This window comes from Hyalella azteca, unplaced genomic scaffold (genome assembly GCF_000764305.2).
Source record: "Hyalella azteca isolate HAZT.00-mixed unplaced genomic scaffold, Hazt_2.0.2 contig8946, whole genome shotgun sequence".
NCBI classification, from domain to species: domain Eukaryota; kingdom Metazoa; phylum Arthropoda; class Malacostraca; order Amphipoda; family Hyalellidae; genus Hyalella; species Hyalella azteca.
In genome coordinates, this window is record NW_025939027.1 from 53,219 (window position 1) to 71,672 (window position 18,454).

The 18,454-nt window shown below is 41.6% G+C and overlaps 2 protein-coding genes across 2 annotated transcripts in view; one reads left to right on the plus strand and one right to left on the minus strand.

The window, feature by feature from the left end:
• Window positions 1-2,851, plus strand: part of LOC108669694 (fat-like cadherin-related tumor suppressor homolog) — a 53,456-nt gene extending 50,605 nt beyond the window's left edge. The window contains 1 exon segment of the mRNA XM_047881840.1: window positions 445-2,851. Within this exon segment, the coding sequence (XP_047737796.1) occupies window positions 445-1,018 (574 nt within the window). The 3' untranslated portion in view covers window positions 1,019-2,851.
• Window positions 2,852-5,128: 2,277 nt separating this feature from the next.
• Window positions 5,129-18,454, minus strand: part of LOC108669695 (tyrosine-protein phosphatase 69D) — a gene marked incomplete at its 5' end in the record, with an annotated part of 14,395 nt that continues 1,069 nt past the window's right edge. Inside the window, 9 exons of the mRNA XM_047881841.1 lie at window positions 5,129-11,641; window positions 12,401-13,255; window positions 13,373-13,436; window positions 13,820-13,970; window positions 14,105-14,306; window positions 14,734-14,881; window positions 14,993-15,074; window positions 15,618-15,976; window positions 18,244-18,378. Of these exons, the coding sequence (XP_047737797.1) occupies window positions 11,252-11,641; window positions 12,401-13,255; window positions 13,373-13,436; window positions 13,820-13,970; window positions 14,105-14,306; window positions 14,734-14,881; window positions 14,993-15,074; window positions 15,618-15,976; window positions 18,244-18,378 (2,386 nt within the window). The remainder of the gene's footprint in view (window positions 11,642-12,400; window positions 13,256-13,372; window positions 13,437-13,819; window positions 13,971-14,104; window positions 14,307-14,733; window positions 14,882-14,992; window positions 15,075-15,617; window positions 15,977-18,243; window positions 18,379-18,454) is intronic.

Genomic DNA, 18,454 nt, shown 5'->3' on the forward strand with positions numbered 1-18,454 from the left:
CAGTCTAAAAATTGATTAAAAGTGTAGTCCCGTGTTTCTTCTATTTTTTGCTTAATTAGAACGAAACAAGAGACTAAAAAGTCCCGTGCTAATTAGAAAAAAATAATCCATGGGCCATAAAGCCATCCATGATCTTATGTTGCGGCGCTTCCGTTAAGTCTAGCGATTCTTTCATACCTTGACGATTTTTAGATGTCTTTACAATAATAGTAAAATCATATTTTAAGATAATAATATAGTAATAATATAATCATATATTCATACTTATATTACGCCAATTCTTGAAATCGTGTCGGGACTTGTGTGATTAAATTTTTACTTACTTTTGTTCGATGCAAACTTGTAGTTCCTTGTAGTCGAAAGGATTCATAAAGTTTTCAGTTTCATTGGCTAATCATAAAATGAATTCAAGATCTTGAGTTAATGTTGCCTGTTTGATTGCAGGTACAAATCTCATCCCAACCAGTACCTGCCTCGCTACCAAAGTAGTGAAACTGACGCCGAGGAAGAGAGACTTAAACTACTTAACAACGAGCCCTTGGCTTCTCCCCAGTCAGCCTCCAGGTTCCACCCTGGGCACAAGTCCACGTCTTCAGCAAAGTCTCCTCCTCACCCAAGACGATCTCCGCACCAGGACGCTGCGTCCCGCCCCTCAGGATCTCATAGCGATGCTAAATCTTCACCAACGAACAAACAAGGACCAAACGCCTCCAGCCAAGCGGCGGTCTCCCCTGGGACGCCCACCTCCAGGTTCCCTAGGATGGGTATAATGAAATCGTCGGAGCCCACGACGCCGGAGGTCGGCTGGGACCATCGGCCTAGCTCGTCTCGTGGGGACGATGCGTCATTTAAAGTGCGCCACAACCGCCGTGTTGGTGCCGGGGCACAGCAGGACGAAGCCGACCAATTCGAGGTGATGTCGCTGTGCGGCGGCAACGACGCGAACACGTCCATGTCTGACGTCGAGAATCTGTGCGAGATCGAGGATTCCGAGATCAACTCGGAATTTGAAAACTGATTTTATGATGAGAGTAGATAGAAAATTCATTCATCTGAGATAAAACATTCTCGTGGCAGTGGATTTCAGTCAATTTAATAACATTGAAACGCAGTTATTATGGTGAACTGATGAACCAGACGTGTTTTATTTATGAGACAGTTTCGTTCCTTTATTACACGGTAAAAAATCGAGCGCTCCGATAACTAAAAGATTCTCACTGTTAACGTGACCACACAGAGAACTGTTATAGTAAATGGCAATGTGAGTTACGTGAGAGTTGAGTGCTTCCACTTCTGCAGGGAAGAGTTTGCTTGCATGAACAAAGTTTCGTAAGTGTACTTCTAGTGCGATGGTGCTATTTATAAGGAATCCTATATGCCTTCACACACATTCTCCTGTGCGGTCCGTAGGTTTTTCTTTTTCGGACTCCACTTGTATTTTATTTAAGAGAAAGGAAATATTTATTGTAGCTGAATATAGTAAGGACATTCTTCCCTTCGGCAATATCTTATAATCGGAACAAACTTAAGGGACTGGCGGCCGAATACAGCAAATGCTTGATGATGTAAACAGCAGACATGCAAAGGTAGAGTCAGAGCTTACGACCATCGCAGTGCTGTGGTTGCCGCCTCCTGGTAGATACTGGTTATTATAACGTGGGACCACAACGCTTTTATTACCTATAGGTACCTAGTACGGTCACGACTGATCCATGTATAACCTTGTTGTAGTTGGTGGTAATGATGCTGATTCTCTAGTATTTATTATTGTGCCAAACTTTATGTAGTGGAATTCATAGCAACGCGGCGCGGGTGCTAGCAGCTGTGCTCGCTTCACTTAATATTATCTTTTCCTATTACCTATTAAATAGAATGTTGCTTGTTTAGGTTATCGTTTCCGGCTCCTACTTCAATGACAGTTTGTCTTACTTATATTTTATACAAATGAAAATATGTTAATTTGTGTTATTTCTTTTGTAAGTATTCTTTAATTTTGAATTGTACAATTTTTCACGTAGGCTCGGGAGATCCACAGTTAGCTCGATCATTGTCCTGGTTATGTTTTAAGTAATTCTCAGTCCCAAGCACGGCAAAGTTTCGACTAATTTTACGTCATCGTTAGAATTCTGCGGTCGTAGGAAGCGTTCACTTATAAAAATTCGATCTCGTCCAAAATTGAGGTGTAATTTTTGTGTAAAATCATCGTTATTTAGTTAATACCGGCGACGGGGCGTACTATCAGATGTGTGCAGGTATTATAATAATCTGATGTATGTAGGTATTATTTGACATTATAATCCATTAATTGCTATTAGTGTTCGGGTGACTCAGGGAGGCTATGTTGTGTCAGCATAAAATTGTAGCATTTTAGGTCGTCATTTTTATTGTGTTATGTTGTGTTGTTCGTAGTCGCGGCGAAAAGGGGAGGAGGGATAATTTTGAAGCGTTATGAATGTTGCGGTTGATAACGTGCGTAATTCAACCTTGAAACGGCTTACGAATGTGGCGGTTATGAATCGTGTTAGATGAGCCTGGATTGCAAGCATATTACGACCGCGTCAGTTTTGTTCAATGCATTAGACTAGTGAACCACAATTGTAAATTAAATAATTTTTTAGCAAATGCAACCGAATTTTGCTGGTAATGAGAACAATTACGTGATTGTCAAGGCAGCTGTTGAGGATGCGTCTTATTGTTGATCTTATGAATTCTTAATGTAAGTGAATAATGTAAGTGAATGTCAAACGGTGCTGAATGTACACATGTATATCATATACCACTTTATACCTAACTTCCAGTCATATACATTCGAAACACATTCTCGGGAATAAATATTTCATCCTGGAACGGACGAACTTTTTTCTTTCCCCCGAGTGATTACATTCAAAATTCAACACGTTATTACAATAGTGTTGCAGATGTGTTATATAATACTGAGCCTTTTTAAATCACGATTTTGCATTTAATCCTGAATGCGCTGAAGAATTATCGCTGGCGGGAAGCGTCACTTCGGTCTGTAGCCGAGCTGAGTGCGCATCTCTGATCAATAAATGTTCATGAGAACGCATGTTAACATGGGACGTTAGGAGACGTTTAACACGTTGACTACGAAGTGGTACATATACGTACCACGAAATGTATTTCTCCAGGACGTGGTGGTACATAATTCAGGTTGCCTAAAGTTGGCCAAATCCGAGAACAAAAAAGGCCGATAACTCAAAATATACTAGTTTATTTGTAGGTTCTGCTATAAAAATTCCAGTCATTTTATTTTTGCACTATTTAAAATTTAAATAGGAACTACCCCTACCAAAAATTTTAGCCGGCCAACGCAATTGAGAAAAACTAAATCACGGAATTGGTCCGGAAAAAATGACCGTCTGGCAACCCTGCTTAAAAAAAGTACAAAAAAAAATGAAATAATAGTACAAGATGAAGCAATCGTAGTCAACGTGTTAAAGAAATGTATACGTGATGAGACGTACGGATGACAAGAGAAATGCCAACCCAGTAACGTCAACACTCTCCAAGAAGGTGCACCGAGGTTGCTCATAAGAACGGAGTGCGGTACGGCGGCAAATATGAGTTGTATAGAAGAGGACCAATTATTACAGTTTGCATGAACGACTGAATAGGTAAACTACCATTCACCCCGAATAAAACCTGACCATATACCGCCGATAAAAACCTTATAATTTACCCCGATTGATCGAGCACTCCCAATAGTTTTTAAACCACCGTCGGCGTTTTTTTTAATAACTATTCGTTACTAAAAATCCGAGACTTAACCTAGAGTGAGCGTCCCAATCAATCAAGATGTATGATACTTTTGTAGGATATATAATTGATTTTAATTATTCAAATACCTTTCAGAACCGAGGTGCTCATCTATATTAATCAACACAAAGCTATATAGTACTTTATCCCAAAAGTATCACATACTACCAAGACAAATCATTAGAACGAATTCAAATATATTAATTCTATTCGAGTTACCTTTCATCGATATGAAGAATATTCATAGTGATTACATTGCTTGTGATATGCCCTTCGCCGCGTTTCAAGAACTGTGTAATTAAACGAATAAAGTACCTTATAGTTTTGTGTTGATTAATAAAGGTGAACACCTCGGCTCTGGAAAGTATTTCAAAAATTCAAATCAATTATACATCCGAAAGAAGCATTGGATTGAGTATCATGATTGAGTGGGACGCTCACTATAGGTCAAGTCCCGGATTTTTAGTAACGAATAGTAACTAAAATAATATGCGTTTAAAAAATACTTTTTAAAGACAACACTTCTGAACAATACAGTGTCTTGGATGTTACACATGTGCAATGAATTTCTTATTTTATTTTCAAATATTGAAAAAAAAAATTATTTTAAAAATTTTTTTGAGATATCAAAATTTTGTAAATTTTCAAAATTATTTATTCTGTCAATTGATTCATGCATTGTCTCTGACTTTATGCAATTGTGCACAATTTCAGATCAATTGGACAGGTCAAATTGTCTCATATATGAATTATAAGATTTGTGGAAGACGAAATTATTTTTAAATTTTTTTAATAATGGAAAAAAATTTTTTTTAATTGATAAAATTATTTTTTCTGTCAATTGATTCATGCATTGTCTCCAACTTTACGCAAGTGTGCCAAATTGCAGATCGATTGGAAAGGTAGAAGTGTGTTAAATGTCGATTATAAGATTTGTAGCAGACAGACAAACAAACAAGAAGTGAAGTTAAAGAGAAGTGTTGTAATAAAATACTTAAAAAAACAACTTTTAAAACAACCACGTTTTTCTTGTGGACTAAAAAGTAGAAAATAAATTATGGCTCGCCCCAATAAACGTGGGTCGGGCTGTACGTTCACCATCAAATTTCCAAAATTCGTGTGTTGTGTGCTTTTCGCTTTAATCATAAATCCTGTCTCTTATACACATCTAGATGTGTATAAGAGACAGGCCCAAATGAGGGCAAATAGACGGAACACGTCCAACGTTACATCCGACGACGACTCGGAGACGGAGGACGACGAAGGCGGCGCATCAGCGTGACCGTGGACTACGACGTCCTAAACTCATCACAAGGTCACAAGGTGAAATAATATTGGCAGTACGCCGACGACTTGGCCACGTTTTATTAGAGTAGAAACGGACTACACGACAGAAATGTTATTTGTTCATATCAAGAAGTACACAAACGTGGGTACAAAAGCTCCTATGTACAAGGGTCATTAAATCGGTACTAATTCAACAATAGACAAAAGAAGAGATGAGCTCACATAAAAAACATTCAAACTAAGTGCTAAGTAGAAATAGATAAACCTAAGAACAGAATAAGTGAGTTAACTTAGGCTAATGATTAATGACGTGGATACGAGCCACGCACGACTCGCATCAACGAGCAAGTCTGAACCTCATTGTGACTAGGAGTGTTAAGGTTAACTACGTTTGAGCCCAGCGTTAAACTTTCTCATTAGGATTATCAAAAAATTAACTAACACGATATTTAATTACTTTGAATCATTGTAGAAGTCAAGTTATTAGAGCTTATTCATGACAATTCGAATACATCATAGAAACATCAATTTCTAAAACCATTTTTTGGGAAAAGTAAACGTCGGTTAACTCATATACGCTAAAAAACGTACCTACATGTTACAGTAATAGGCAAGACTCCCTTAGCACAGTAACTAAACATCAAAAAGCACATGATTTAGGTAAATTAGTAACATAATTTGCCCTAAATTAGTTCAGTTCACAAGGCGAAATGAATGTAGAAACGCAAGAAATTTACCGTCTAACACAAAGCAAAAAAGCGTTTTTGAAAAAAGACACTGCCTAATTATTTACACTAAAACATTAATAGGAATTCTATACGCTAGAAAGCCTGATGCAGAGAGCGCGGGCACAGAACAAGCGTTTCTACTTCGATCGTTTTCCCGCCAAAAGTGCCTCTAATTTAATAGAGTTGTCGTATAACTTTGAAACCAAGTGATATGATTTCCTGCATGATTTTCAGAGCTCCAGAAAGAAAAAGATCTCCAACGATTTCTTACTTCCAACGCAAGTCTAAGAGTTGAACGGTCATCGCGAAGCCTATACTGCCATTCCTGACTTGAAGTGCCTAAAACATAAAAACTTGAAGCACAGACAACCAACGATTACTGAATTTATTTGCTGAAATTTGCCAAATAATGTTTTTCAATCGTGATAGAATGCCACTGGTATTTTCAGCATCATACAAATAGGATTTTGCAACGGATGCCACCATCATAGAGCCATATTAACTACCAGCAACAAATTGCTCCACATCCTCGTTTGAACGGAAAAATTAAATAGAAATAACTATATGGATGCAGTCACGGCTTTCGCCAGCGACTTAGTCGTTGTTACACTTGTCACACGATACTGACGCTTGTTAAGACATGCGACCAAACATAATATGAACTAATAATAACTATTCCTTCATAGAGACATAGACTGGTCAAAATTTACCTCACTGTTAAGGACCCGGTCTGGAAATCACTACGCAAACCAGAACTGCAGCTCCGCACACAAATGAGGCATGAAATTGTAATACAATAACCCTATAATGAAATTGTGAACTGGCAACATTTGCGCGTTGTCACATTGTAATTGAGAAGCGGGACATGTTACAAGAAACATGGAACAATTAAACGGGGAGTTGAGAAAATATCAAACGCAGAACATAGCAATGCTTCGGTGTCTGGGTTGAAAGAGGGTTGGAATTGAGCCCCATTGCAAGAGGCTGAGTAAAGCGAACTGTAGGGTGTCCTGTGACAGAGGAATGATGGATATGGCTTACAAATTAAATGCTTAACAATTTCGTCCACATAACACACACGAAAAATGAGACAAATCTTTCGGAAGTTTGCAACTTGAAAATAATAAGTTATACGGCTCTCTGATGATAAGAGTTCACTGCTTGAATGCACCCTCTAATGCATCACTGGCTCTCTTCTTAGCAGGTGCTAAAGCCGTCCAGAAATTCGTAACCCGTTCAGAAATTCGTAACGTTCATTGCCTGTTCATATTCTGCGTTGTCGAAGCCGGTTTCCACTTAATTACAAATATTCTACGAAAAAAAAACATTGAAGCTAATGTTGGAATGACATCGCCATGCATCTCCGCTAACAAAATTCTGAGCCGCCCCAGTGCCTGATTAGAGCCGCCTTAGCGCCGGATCTGGCGCCGCTAGATTGTCTGATAAGAAAATCAGACGCCGGGACAGGTTTAAATTCGGTTGCATCGTCAAGGCAAGTTTTGTTCACTACGTCAATTTCCAAAATCGGGGTAAAGCGATCAGTAGTCTCCGAGGAACGACTACGTAATCGGCGCGTAAAATATTCAATAGTGTTTGAAACTATGACTAATCAGTGAAGTACACAAAGATATTTTCTGTTGGCTATAAAGAGATATTTACAAAAAAATTTCTCCAAGAGGAAATGTTGCAACTTCGGGGACATTTTGGCAACAGGTTGCCAGGTGCTATGGTATTCCTACCTGAAATTGTATGTTTCCGTGGAGCAGAAGGTAGCGACTGTAGAAGATAATGACTGTGCGAAATGCACGAGCACGCGTTTTTTTTTTTTCATCACAGAGCTGAAGCAGAGCTTTGTTCTGTGATATGTTGAGGTGAACAGTCAACAGATCAGGTGATGCTGGAATATGAACAGTGATTGCAGTCTATAACAGGAACAGATTTACAGGTAAAATGTTACTTCTCTTAACCCTCTTACTCGGATTTTTTATACTGCACCAAATTATAGGAAGTTTATACACCAATGTGGTCGCATATGGGGATAACATAAATGCCAATGATACACGGATAGAAGAGATTCGAAGGTTCAAAAAATGATTATACATCAGTAAGGATTCAACTGCTGTCAATGAGGTGAAGGATTCAACGTTACAGATTTAGGCTCCATCAAAAAAGCGTTAATTTGTTTCCTGAAATTTCTATACTGGACATTTTTATATTAAACAGAAGATATTTCACGGTTCGTGGTTGCGGATGAAGCGGCCTGGGCTCGGGGTTGACGAGTGAGCAGCACGCGCGATTTGAACAGGAATTGAACTTGTGACGACTTGAATTCATGAACTTCATTCATCAAATTCGTCAGGCGCAACTAAATAACAGAATTTAAAATATAGAATTTTTACCTGCATGAATAATTTTGGTCAAAAAACAATAAAAAATTATATTGAGAGACCGCCAGTAGTCAGCCGCGCATGCACCGGATGCGAGGACTGGTGTTTCTTCACAATATTGCACCAGTCGGCGTTAACAATCCTAATCGCAACACATAATTATTGTAATAATTAAATAAGACAACGCAATCCCTCACAATTCATTTTTTGCTACCATGTCATTTTCAGCACAAGATGGGAATATCTATTTCTCTACTTACACTTCCATTCCATTAAATTCATCAATAATTTTCCTAAACAAACGGGCTAAAGGGAGCATTACTCATTAGATTCTCTATCTCCAATGATTGTTTTAAACTAAAACGGTCAATCATTGACCTAGTTAAGAGTTATAAGGAACGATGATTATTAAAATTAAGTCCACTGCTTGAGAAACTTGAGACTTCATATCAATTTGGCAGGAGCGACGAGACGGAACAGGAAAGCACGCGACGCAGATACAAAATATGTGGCCTTGCTAACAAATTATTTATGGAGAATTCCTGGAGCAACATCTGACCAATATTTATAAAGCATTTGCGCGGGATGCAAACTTATCAGTTACATCCTTAACCTGAACCATGCCTAATTATTTAATAATCAGGGAGTGAGTGAAGTTAAACGCCTAATCGTCATGGCAACAGCCCGCTTGCAAGAATTGCTCGGGGGAAAAATGTCCTCCAAATAATTCCTACCCGAGTTGTAAGTTTCCCTTATACTTCCTATACTCATTCGTCCTCTTACTCTAAATGTTATTTCTACTGAATTGTAAAGCATTCTGTCCAATACATGGGATTGCAACTCCCATAGGCGATTTCAACCTCAGTGTCGGAGATAAATCTAGGTGGGTTTTCGACGTTACCTCGTCATAATTAAAAAAAAAAAAATTCCCAAACATAGCCAACGTAAAGCAAGCATTATTTCAAACTCACATCGCATGCGCGGCAGAAGACAAACTCGTTTTCATCGAACACAACATAAGATTGTCAGACGACACAAGTCACAAACACGCTTATGGCATCGCTCGTGACCAGCGGCAGCCTAACCTATTCACTTTGTTCCCCAATCCAGCTTGTAAATATAAACATGTTACCCCTTCTCACAAATGTATTCTAACATATAAGGCAAAATAAAAACACTCATACAGAGCGTTACCCCCGAAGGTATAATGGTTCCCACTGGGAACCACAGGGAACCATTGCTCTAGATGCTCTAGACACAGACACAGGCATTGTTATCCTGCGACGAGACTCGCGTGTAGACTTCAGATCTAAACTTCCAGCGCAACGATGATAAAAAATTGAGTTCCCAAGCCATAAATGTCCGTAAGCAGAGCCAACAACTTTCTTTTAGCGACGGAAAAACAGTAAATAATTCAACGAAACAATAAATTGAAACGAATAGATAGCACCAAAGCAGTTAAACATAAATGCAGACGGGGAATTGAGACAGAACTAAGTATATTATGAACAAACTGAAGAAAATCTATAAGAAACTAGCACCAAATTAAGTCGAAGCTGAAGTGACTAAAGCAGTATTGGCACAACGAAGTCGCGATATTAACAGATGACGTCTCGCTTCCTTAAACAGCAAAACAGATCCAATAACACGTAAACCAGCGATGGCGGGTCTATAGATGCAGGCGAGCAGTTATAAAATACTATTGATAATCTGTCCAATACTGGCAGGCAATATCAACACCCAGTGCCCGCCCTCCTGACCATGAGGACACCAAAGCTGACAGAAAAAAATAATGCTGGTGAGGCGTTGATGCGAGAAACAAAGAAACGCAAGCTATTTTGAGTAACATTAACTGCTGTAGATATGACAAGTAGAACATAATTATTGGTACACTCCAAACATTGGTTCGCTCTACCAAACATTGGTTCGCTTTACCAAACGTTTTTCGCTCTACCGAACGTTTTTCGCTCTACCGAACGTTGGTTCACTCTATCCGAACGTTGGGTTCGCTGAACATGCACCACCACGTGTCACCGTCATAAACACCAGCAGTCCCAGAGAAAGCAATCAATTCTCCATTCAAAGGATACATAAACAGCAAAAGAGACGATATCGCCAGTCCGGTAGCGGATTTTGACTCTGGAAAAAGTCGTTACCAGAGGGAAGGTGAATTGTCAATACATAAATGACGAGCAGTCAGGCTCCTACGCGGCATTCTCAGAACTTATATCGTCTCATGTCTTGTATATATGACAGCTTTTGTCTGATCATTTTGGTTGTATGATAACATCTCGAGACGCGTTAACGGTCACGACCGTTAAAATTTATTCTTCTGGTGAGCGGGTAAAAAAATTTGTGTGGCTTGGAGGAGGGATGAGAATCTAGGTACAGTCTAGGAAGCATTAAATTAACTCTAAATCCTTTGTACTATCACACTAAAAACGGGGTACGGGGCACACAAAGTTTTCTACATTCCTCACTTTGAAAAACTCGTCCGTGACACGAACAGCACAAGGGCGTGGAAAACGAGTCCCGACTACAAATTCAACAAACTCGAGGAAAAACTCAGCCCACAATCTGAAAACTGCGTCTTAAGAAAGTTTGTGCTGAGGTCGAAAAGTAAGTCGTATGTACACTAAAGCCGCGTATCACGAAGGTAATGCCTACCTCATTTAGGGATAGCATAATTAGGTAAAAATTATTCACGTATTTTTAGGCAAGTCAGTAAAAAAATAATTACAATTTCTCACATTTACAGCAAATTTTCGGTAGATTTTCATGTTTAAAGTCCTTATATACTTTGCTAGAGAAAGAAATGCTTTCCAGGCAAGAAACAAACCCAGAAAACATTCATTTATTCTCGGTCATGTGGCGAGGGGAGGAGGGAATGGAACAGAGAAATCGTCTGCGGTGAACAGAGCGACAGCGCGGCCAAACCTAAGCCAATAGTTAAGGAAGCAGCGACACTAACTCGACACAAACTAACCAACACACGAGATGTTCGCAACATCATTGCAACACCGACTACCGGAGTGACGCTCGCGTCCTGCAGCTAACGTACTCGCTCTCCTATTATATGTTATCTAAACCCTTACTGTCAATGTACTCTATGAGAGCCTTGTAGCAGAACTCGTACTGCGTGGGCTCCTGTAGCATAAACTGCCTCATTGAACGGATCTTGCGCGCGATTTGGAACACGTCGACGCGCGCCTCACGACGCAGTTGACGAAGGCAGTTATTGAGACAGACGTAAACACTGCAGCGGTCACCCCCTCCACTGCAGTGCAGCACTACAGGTGCAGGCATGCTGGAGGATAAGTTGGCGTGGATGTGACTGTGCACGCGGTTGATCAGCTCCATGATGCCGTACGTGCCCACGGGCACCTCGCCCATCTGACCGGACCAGCCCACGTACTGGAACTGAGTCACCTGACGACCACCTCCGTTCTTGGAGTGGCTCACCTGTAAAATGGAATTATGTCAGGGTGAAATGCGCTGACCGAGCAACACAATCGAGAAAACTGTCTTAAGAAGTTCAAGTATCCTCATCTGTACCCTAATATCACCTTACTGAAACAGCAAAGAGTCAGAGGAAAAATTCGTTCGGCAACACATTCGAGAGAATTTCGCTATGAACTTAAAATCGAACAATGTCAGGAAAAATTCTTTAACTCTACAACACAATCGTGAGAAATTTTTAAATAAATTCAACTTCTACATGTGTACTTGTACAGATGGATAACCTTTGAAGCGTCTATCTTCCCTCAGAAAACTTTCCCTCGTATTCCTCTGCTAAACATATTTAATGCGTGTCGCGTGGCAGCTAGCAGGTACAAATTGCATGACACAGAATGTCCTTCAGGTCACAGCGGCCCAAATACAAACCAAATATTCGCTATAATAATGTAGAAATTGACTAGTGTGGTTTCAAAGCGTTGTGGCTAAGCAAACTTTACTTGACAATACAAGAAACAATGCCACGCAATGTCTCAAAAGTGAACGATACATTTTACGTTTCTAACTCAAACACCCACAGGAAAGAAAAAGCTTCAACACTGAAGAAATATCCATGTACGCTGAAAAAGGTCGAGCTCGGCATCGACATGGTCAAAATTAAACATAGTAATGCTGTAAATGTTACCCGGTCTACCTGGAAAACGGACTAGACGAAGACGTGGTAGAAATTGAACATTAAATACAACAAGTATAAACCCTTGTTACCTGGAACACTCGACTGGAGAACTTGGGGTAGCTCTCACTGGAGATGAGCTTGACGATGACATTGTCATGCTGAGCCTCTTCGTCGTCTTCAGGCCAATACCGCGCACACAAGTCGTCGCCGCTTCCCAGCTCCGACAGCATGACGATGGTCGTAACGTCTTGTTCGAATATCATCCGCCAGAAGTCGGACACGGTGTTCTCTAGAGGGTCCTGTGTCACGATGAAGTACTCATCGAGGTCAAAGCCGCTCACGAAGGAGGCGTTGATGTAGGTGTTGACGGGCTTACCCGCGACGGGGGAGAGGATGACGCGGTTGGAGTCGTAAGGAAGAACGTAGTCGTAGCGGTTACGGCTTTTGTTTTCCTCGCTGGTGGCGATGGTGAACGCCTTTCGTTCCTCGATGACCTTACTCAACAAATCAAACTCTGTGAAGAGGATGGGGGAGGCGTGTTGCTGTTGAACCTGATTGACGTGTTTGACGTAAGCCTCGCGCAGCTGCTGCGGTGTTTGTTCAGTGCTACCGAACTGAGCATATTCCATGAGCGCGCGATGGATGAACACATACTGCTTCAGCGACTGCACCAGGAAGTTGCGTTGGTGTCGCAAGTCACAAATGAGGTTGTACACGGACGCTTGCTTCTCGTCATCCAGCTCCATGACAAGCGAGTCTAGGGCCACCAAGGTGCCTGTGCGCCCAACCCCAGCACTGCAGTGCACCAGTAGCGGTCCTTTTTCATGGGAATGCGCCTCATTCATACGTCGTAGGAAGGCCAGGATCCCTACCGGGTGTTCAGGAGCCACGAAGTCCTTCCACATGAGGTAGTGGTACTGCTCCACCTCGTGGTACTTGAGCTCCTCGCTCACGGAGCCTGAGTTTGAGTGGTTTGTGTTGGAGGCGTTCGATGTGTTGGTGCTGGTGCTGCCCTCGCCCCCCACCACGTTCTTGTTGGTGAGGTCCACACTTGAGCCCACACTCGGCACCAACCACTCGGCGCGGAGTGTGCGAACGATGTAGTCTGCACAAAAATCACGTTGGCTATGACATGTTCATGGTTATGCTCGAGCTTACGACGTTCTTGTCACGGGAATAATGAATGATCTATCTTTGAGGTATGAATGATCTATCTTCTTAAAGATTAATGCTAAATCTATGATCCTTCAGTAAGTCCCAAACTATTTCCAAACCTCCATAATGAAATTAAATGCTACAGTAGATAAGTAATATCAGACCAGACCTACAAGATAAAACTTGGCGCCATATTGGTACAGTAAATCAACCCAGACATAACAGTAATGAAAGAAAATGAATGGCATGAAATACAAGGCCAAACAAAAGGACGGTAAGTAATAAGACATGAACCACTTGTGATGAACATAATGACAAGAACTACCAGTGATGAACATAATGACAAGAACTACCAGTGATGAACATCATGACATGAACCTCCAGTGATGAACATCATGACATGAACTACCAGTGATGAACATAGGTTGGTGAGCATCACGCATATCCCGCAGCCCTGGTCCACGATCATGCGCCAGAAGTCGTCCACCGTCGCGTCCATGGGACCTGCACACGTCAAACTGTGATAAGTTCATGTCTAACATCGCAATCCTAGCATATCTTTCAGGGCGTGACAATACCTCCTCTTTTTAGACGGGATATCGCTCACCCTGGGCACAATATGCTGGCACATCACTCACCCTGGGCACAAATGAACTTCTTCCTCTCCTTGTAGCCGAGCACATAGTTAGCGTTGATGTAGTCGGAAGGATGTGCCGCGGATGTGCTGAGTTTGACGCGCGTTTGGTCGTAGGCTTTGATGTCAGGGTATCTGTTTTTGCTGCTGTTCTCGAACATCTCGGAGACGCGCGTGCTCCGGTCCACAAACTTCTCAGGAAGCGCCTGGGAAGACAGATTATCATCGCAGCACAAATCGTGAGACATGTAACAGGTAACACACATACCTCGCAGGTAAACAGGCAACAAGCACCTCATATGTGAAACAGGCAACACGCACCTCATACGTGAACAGGCAACAAGCACCTCATACGTGAAACAGGCAACACGCAACACGCACCTCATAAGCAAAACAAGCAACATGTACTGCAGAGTGGAATTCTAGGAATGTGGGTTCAAGATCGATCCAGCCAAGTAGCATGATCAGTTCCAAAATATTAGCTAAATATAAAGTAAAAATAATTACAAATTTTCAGATCCAATACGATATGTACACATGTTCATAGATTAACCCTCATAAATTCAAGCCTGATGTACTTTTTAGGTAAGTCAGGTAACAAGCATTTCATGCCAGAAACAGGCAAACACGTACCTCATATTCACGCCGAAAGCCAAGCTCAGAGTCCTTGATATTCTCGAGGTAAACTTGCACGAGGTCGTCCTTGGCGATGGGCTTGACTTCGATGCAGTTTTGTGAAAGCAGCGTATTGGACTTACGCAGCGACCTGAACAGCTTACGCCTGCAACAAGTGTATGTAGTTAGAAGCAGCAGCGTATTAGACGCACACAGCAATCTGCACAGCTTACACCTGCAACAAGTGTACGCAGTTAGAAGCAGCAGCGTATTTGACTTAAAGGGCTCCGACATGACGGGGTGAACAACGTTGAAGTATTCAGAGTAGCTGTGCAGCGGCCCCTCCTTCTCAGAGTTGACTGTCGGGGGAGAGACGAGTTAGATCAGAGTGACGTGTTAGATCAGAGTGACGTGTTAGATCAGAGTGACGTGTTAGATCAGAGTGACGTGTTAGATCAGAGTGACGTGTTAGATCAGAGTGACATCTTAGATCAGAGTGACGTGTTAGATCAGAGTATTAAAACTATCGTACCAACAGTTTTAACCAAATACGTGAAGTAGTACTGCCGTAATATATAGGTACACTTGCTCACAAGCTCCTATACCTACATGTTCCTGTTCCATCTGTAAAATACATGCTGGTTGTACAAAACATTTCTTTAAGACTGGAAATTTTTTCTTCAACATGTTGCTTCCATCACAGGCAGCAACACCAGCCACAAGCATCATTAACATCAACAAGCATCACCACCATTAACATCAACAAGTTTCAACACCATGAAGATCAACAAACATCAACGCCATCGACATCAACATCATCAACAACCATCACCACCATGCACATCAACAAATATCAACATCATCAACAATCATCACCACCATCACTATGGTGCAGTAGTCACCCGTAAGGATGAGGTAGCCCGTGTAGTTGTGGTCCGTGGAGAAGGCCCCGTCCACGACCTGCAGGAAGCTTGGGTCGGGGGACCTCTTGACCACCACCTTGGCGGGTGGTGGGGTGGCGGTTGTGGTGGTGGTGGTTGTAGTGTCAGGGATAGGGGAAGAAGGGCTAGGTGGTGGTGGTGGTGATGATGGTCTAGTAGTAGGTATTAGTGTGGTGGTGGGAGGAGGTGAGGTGATGGGGGTGGGTTCAGTAGGAGGGGAGGAGGGGGATGTGGGGTATTGTATGCAGGCCCCGCAGCCCTGGGACCAGTTGCCCCCCACGGTCCTGTTGTCCCCCAGCAGGAGGTAGCGGTCGCTCGTCCTGTTGGCAACCGAGGAGTTAATTATTGGAGTGATAGGTTTACATTTAATATATTTGTATACTATACTACAATTTTTATTTTTTTGTATACTATACAATAAAATATAAGTATTAAATAACCCAAAATATATAAATCAAAATTATTGAAGACCGAAATTATTGAAGACCAAGGCTGAGAAAACAATTCGGCATAGTACTGGAAAATAGATTAAAAGTACATGGGCATTAACAACTTATTGAAGAGCCCCCAAAGCATGGGACTATTCAACAAAAGTTAATGAAATAACAAAAGTATAAATAATTTGCTTCATATACAATACAAACAAGGTAAAATAAGGAAAAAAGAACGACCATCGCTTCAGTTAGTGGACAAGCGGCCGTACTATCAATAGTAGGTAACTCAGAGAGCGGCAGGAAGTAAGAAGTAAGAAACAAGTCCAAATTAACGTTCATCATTGAATAACAGCACAAAACATTGGTGATCATGACGCCTCCCGATGATACCTATAGGCGTACAAATCATCATTCATTCAACACAAATCGACAAAAAATCAATTCAAAACAATAAAAAATTACCGTTGGCTGAGCTTGCCGCTTTCCAGCTGAACTTTCCACTTGTGTAGTTTCCTTGCAGGTCATGAGAGCTCACTAGCACTGGCATGCACTAGCACTAACATCCACTAGCATTCACCAGCACTGGCATGTGTTAGCATCATCTTATAGGCTAGAATTAAGTGCATTAGAACTATCTACTGAAATAAAGAAAAGTTATTTTAAGCCAAGATTGTCTAGCATTAAGTGACCAGAAGCCAGCATTGTAACTAGAATTAACTAGGTTCCTAGAGTAAGTAGACGTGAACTAGGCACCTAGAGTTCAGTTCTAAGGTTGAAAATAAACTGCAGGCAAATCTGTGGGAAGATAGGAAAGATTTAGCAAAATTAACTTGTGAACAAACACGTGCAAACTACTGAGAACGAGGTAAATATTTTTGAAATAATCATAAAAAAATAATATTATGCTCCCTCATCCCCCTAACCCTCCCCAGCAGTGGCGCATCAGACCCCACCTCCCCAGCTGTTGGGGGTCAGACCCCAACTCCCCAGCTGTGCCGTATCAGACCCCACCTCCCCAGTTCAGTTCAGTTCAGTTCTCTCCGCGCCATAAGGCGCACAAGGCTTGGACGTCACTACCTCCCCAGTAGTTGGGGGTCAAACCCCACATCCCCAGCTGTGTCGTCAGATATGTCATTTAAAACTTAAATAATAGAAACAGATCAGCATTTAACATGGAATTAATTAACAAGATATAGCAGTGCATTAGTAAACAGGAGCATAAGAACAGGAAACAATTAACAGAACAGAGTCAGGCTCAAGATACGCTAGGATACAATGTATGTGTCGTGTCGAAATCGCGGGATTGCCGATTCTATGGAATCGGCAGCCAATTGTCGAATTTTTTTAATCAGCATTTCGTTGCAGATTCAGAAAATCGGACGGTTAGAGTTAGAGTTAGAACGTAAGTCGACAGTTTAGAGTCAGAAAAGGTTAGGTCAAGTTCGGTCAGGTTCCTTCATATTTATATATAAAAAAAATTGGCCGACTGACTTAACCCCAGATTCCCGTAGTATAGAAATGCTGATTTTACAGATACAGCAAACTGGCTGCCGATTCCATAGAATCGGCAATACGCGATTTCGTCACGGCACATACAATAACAGCGACTATCATTCATATCCATCATTCATGCGTGGCGATGTTAGGTGATACTTACCTCAACTGTTGCAAGGGGTTCTTAGGTACGAATAGCATTAACAACAGATAACAACTGTAGACAAAGTGTTGACTCTCTGTCTGGCCTATAGGTACGAATAGCATTAACAGATAACAACCATAGACAAAGTGTTAACTCTCTGTTCTTTAACATTAACTCTCGTTACCAGGCCTTTAGGTACGAATAGAACTGACACGCAACGCTCTCACCTGTACTTCTTATCTTTCTCTCTCTTTTTCTTTTTTATTACGAAATGTTTTACAATACTTAGCACCTAATGACTACTAATTAGCTACGGGGCTAGTAATGAATCAATAATAAAAAGAACATTAATAAGGCACTAGTTACATGACACTAATACTAGTTACGAGACAATAATAACGAGACTAGTGAATAACCACTAGTAACGAAACTAGTAGTACTAATAAAACAAAGATAAAAGCCACTAGGCAGCATTAAACAGCAATGCTGCACTAGTCCCTAGCCACCAGGTGACCTGGTGTAGGCCTCAGCGACGTAGGCGGCGGTGGCGGGGCGGCGGTGGGCGATGGCGTGCGTCACCAGCGGCAGGTCCGCGGGACGTCCCAGCGACGACGCGTCCCTCCCGCGTCCCAGCTTCACCACCACGATCCTGAGGGGCGGGGGGGCGGTTAGGGTGGTGGTGGTGGTGGTGTTGGTGGTGCCGGTGGTGGTGGTGGAGTGATGGT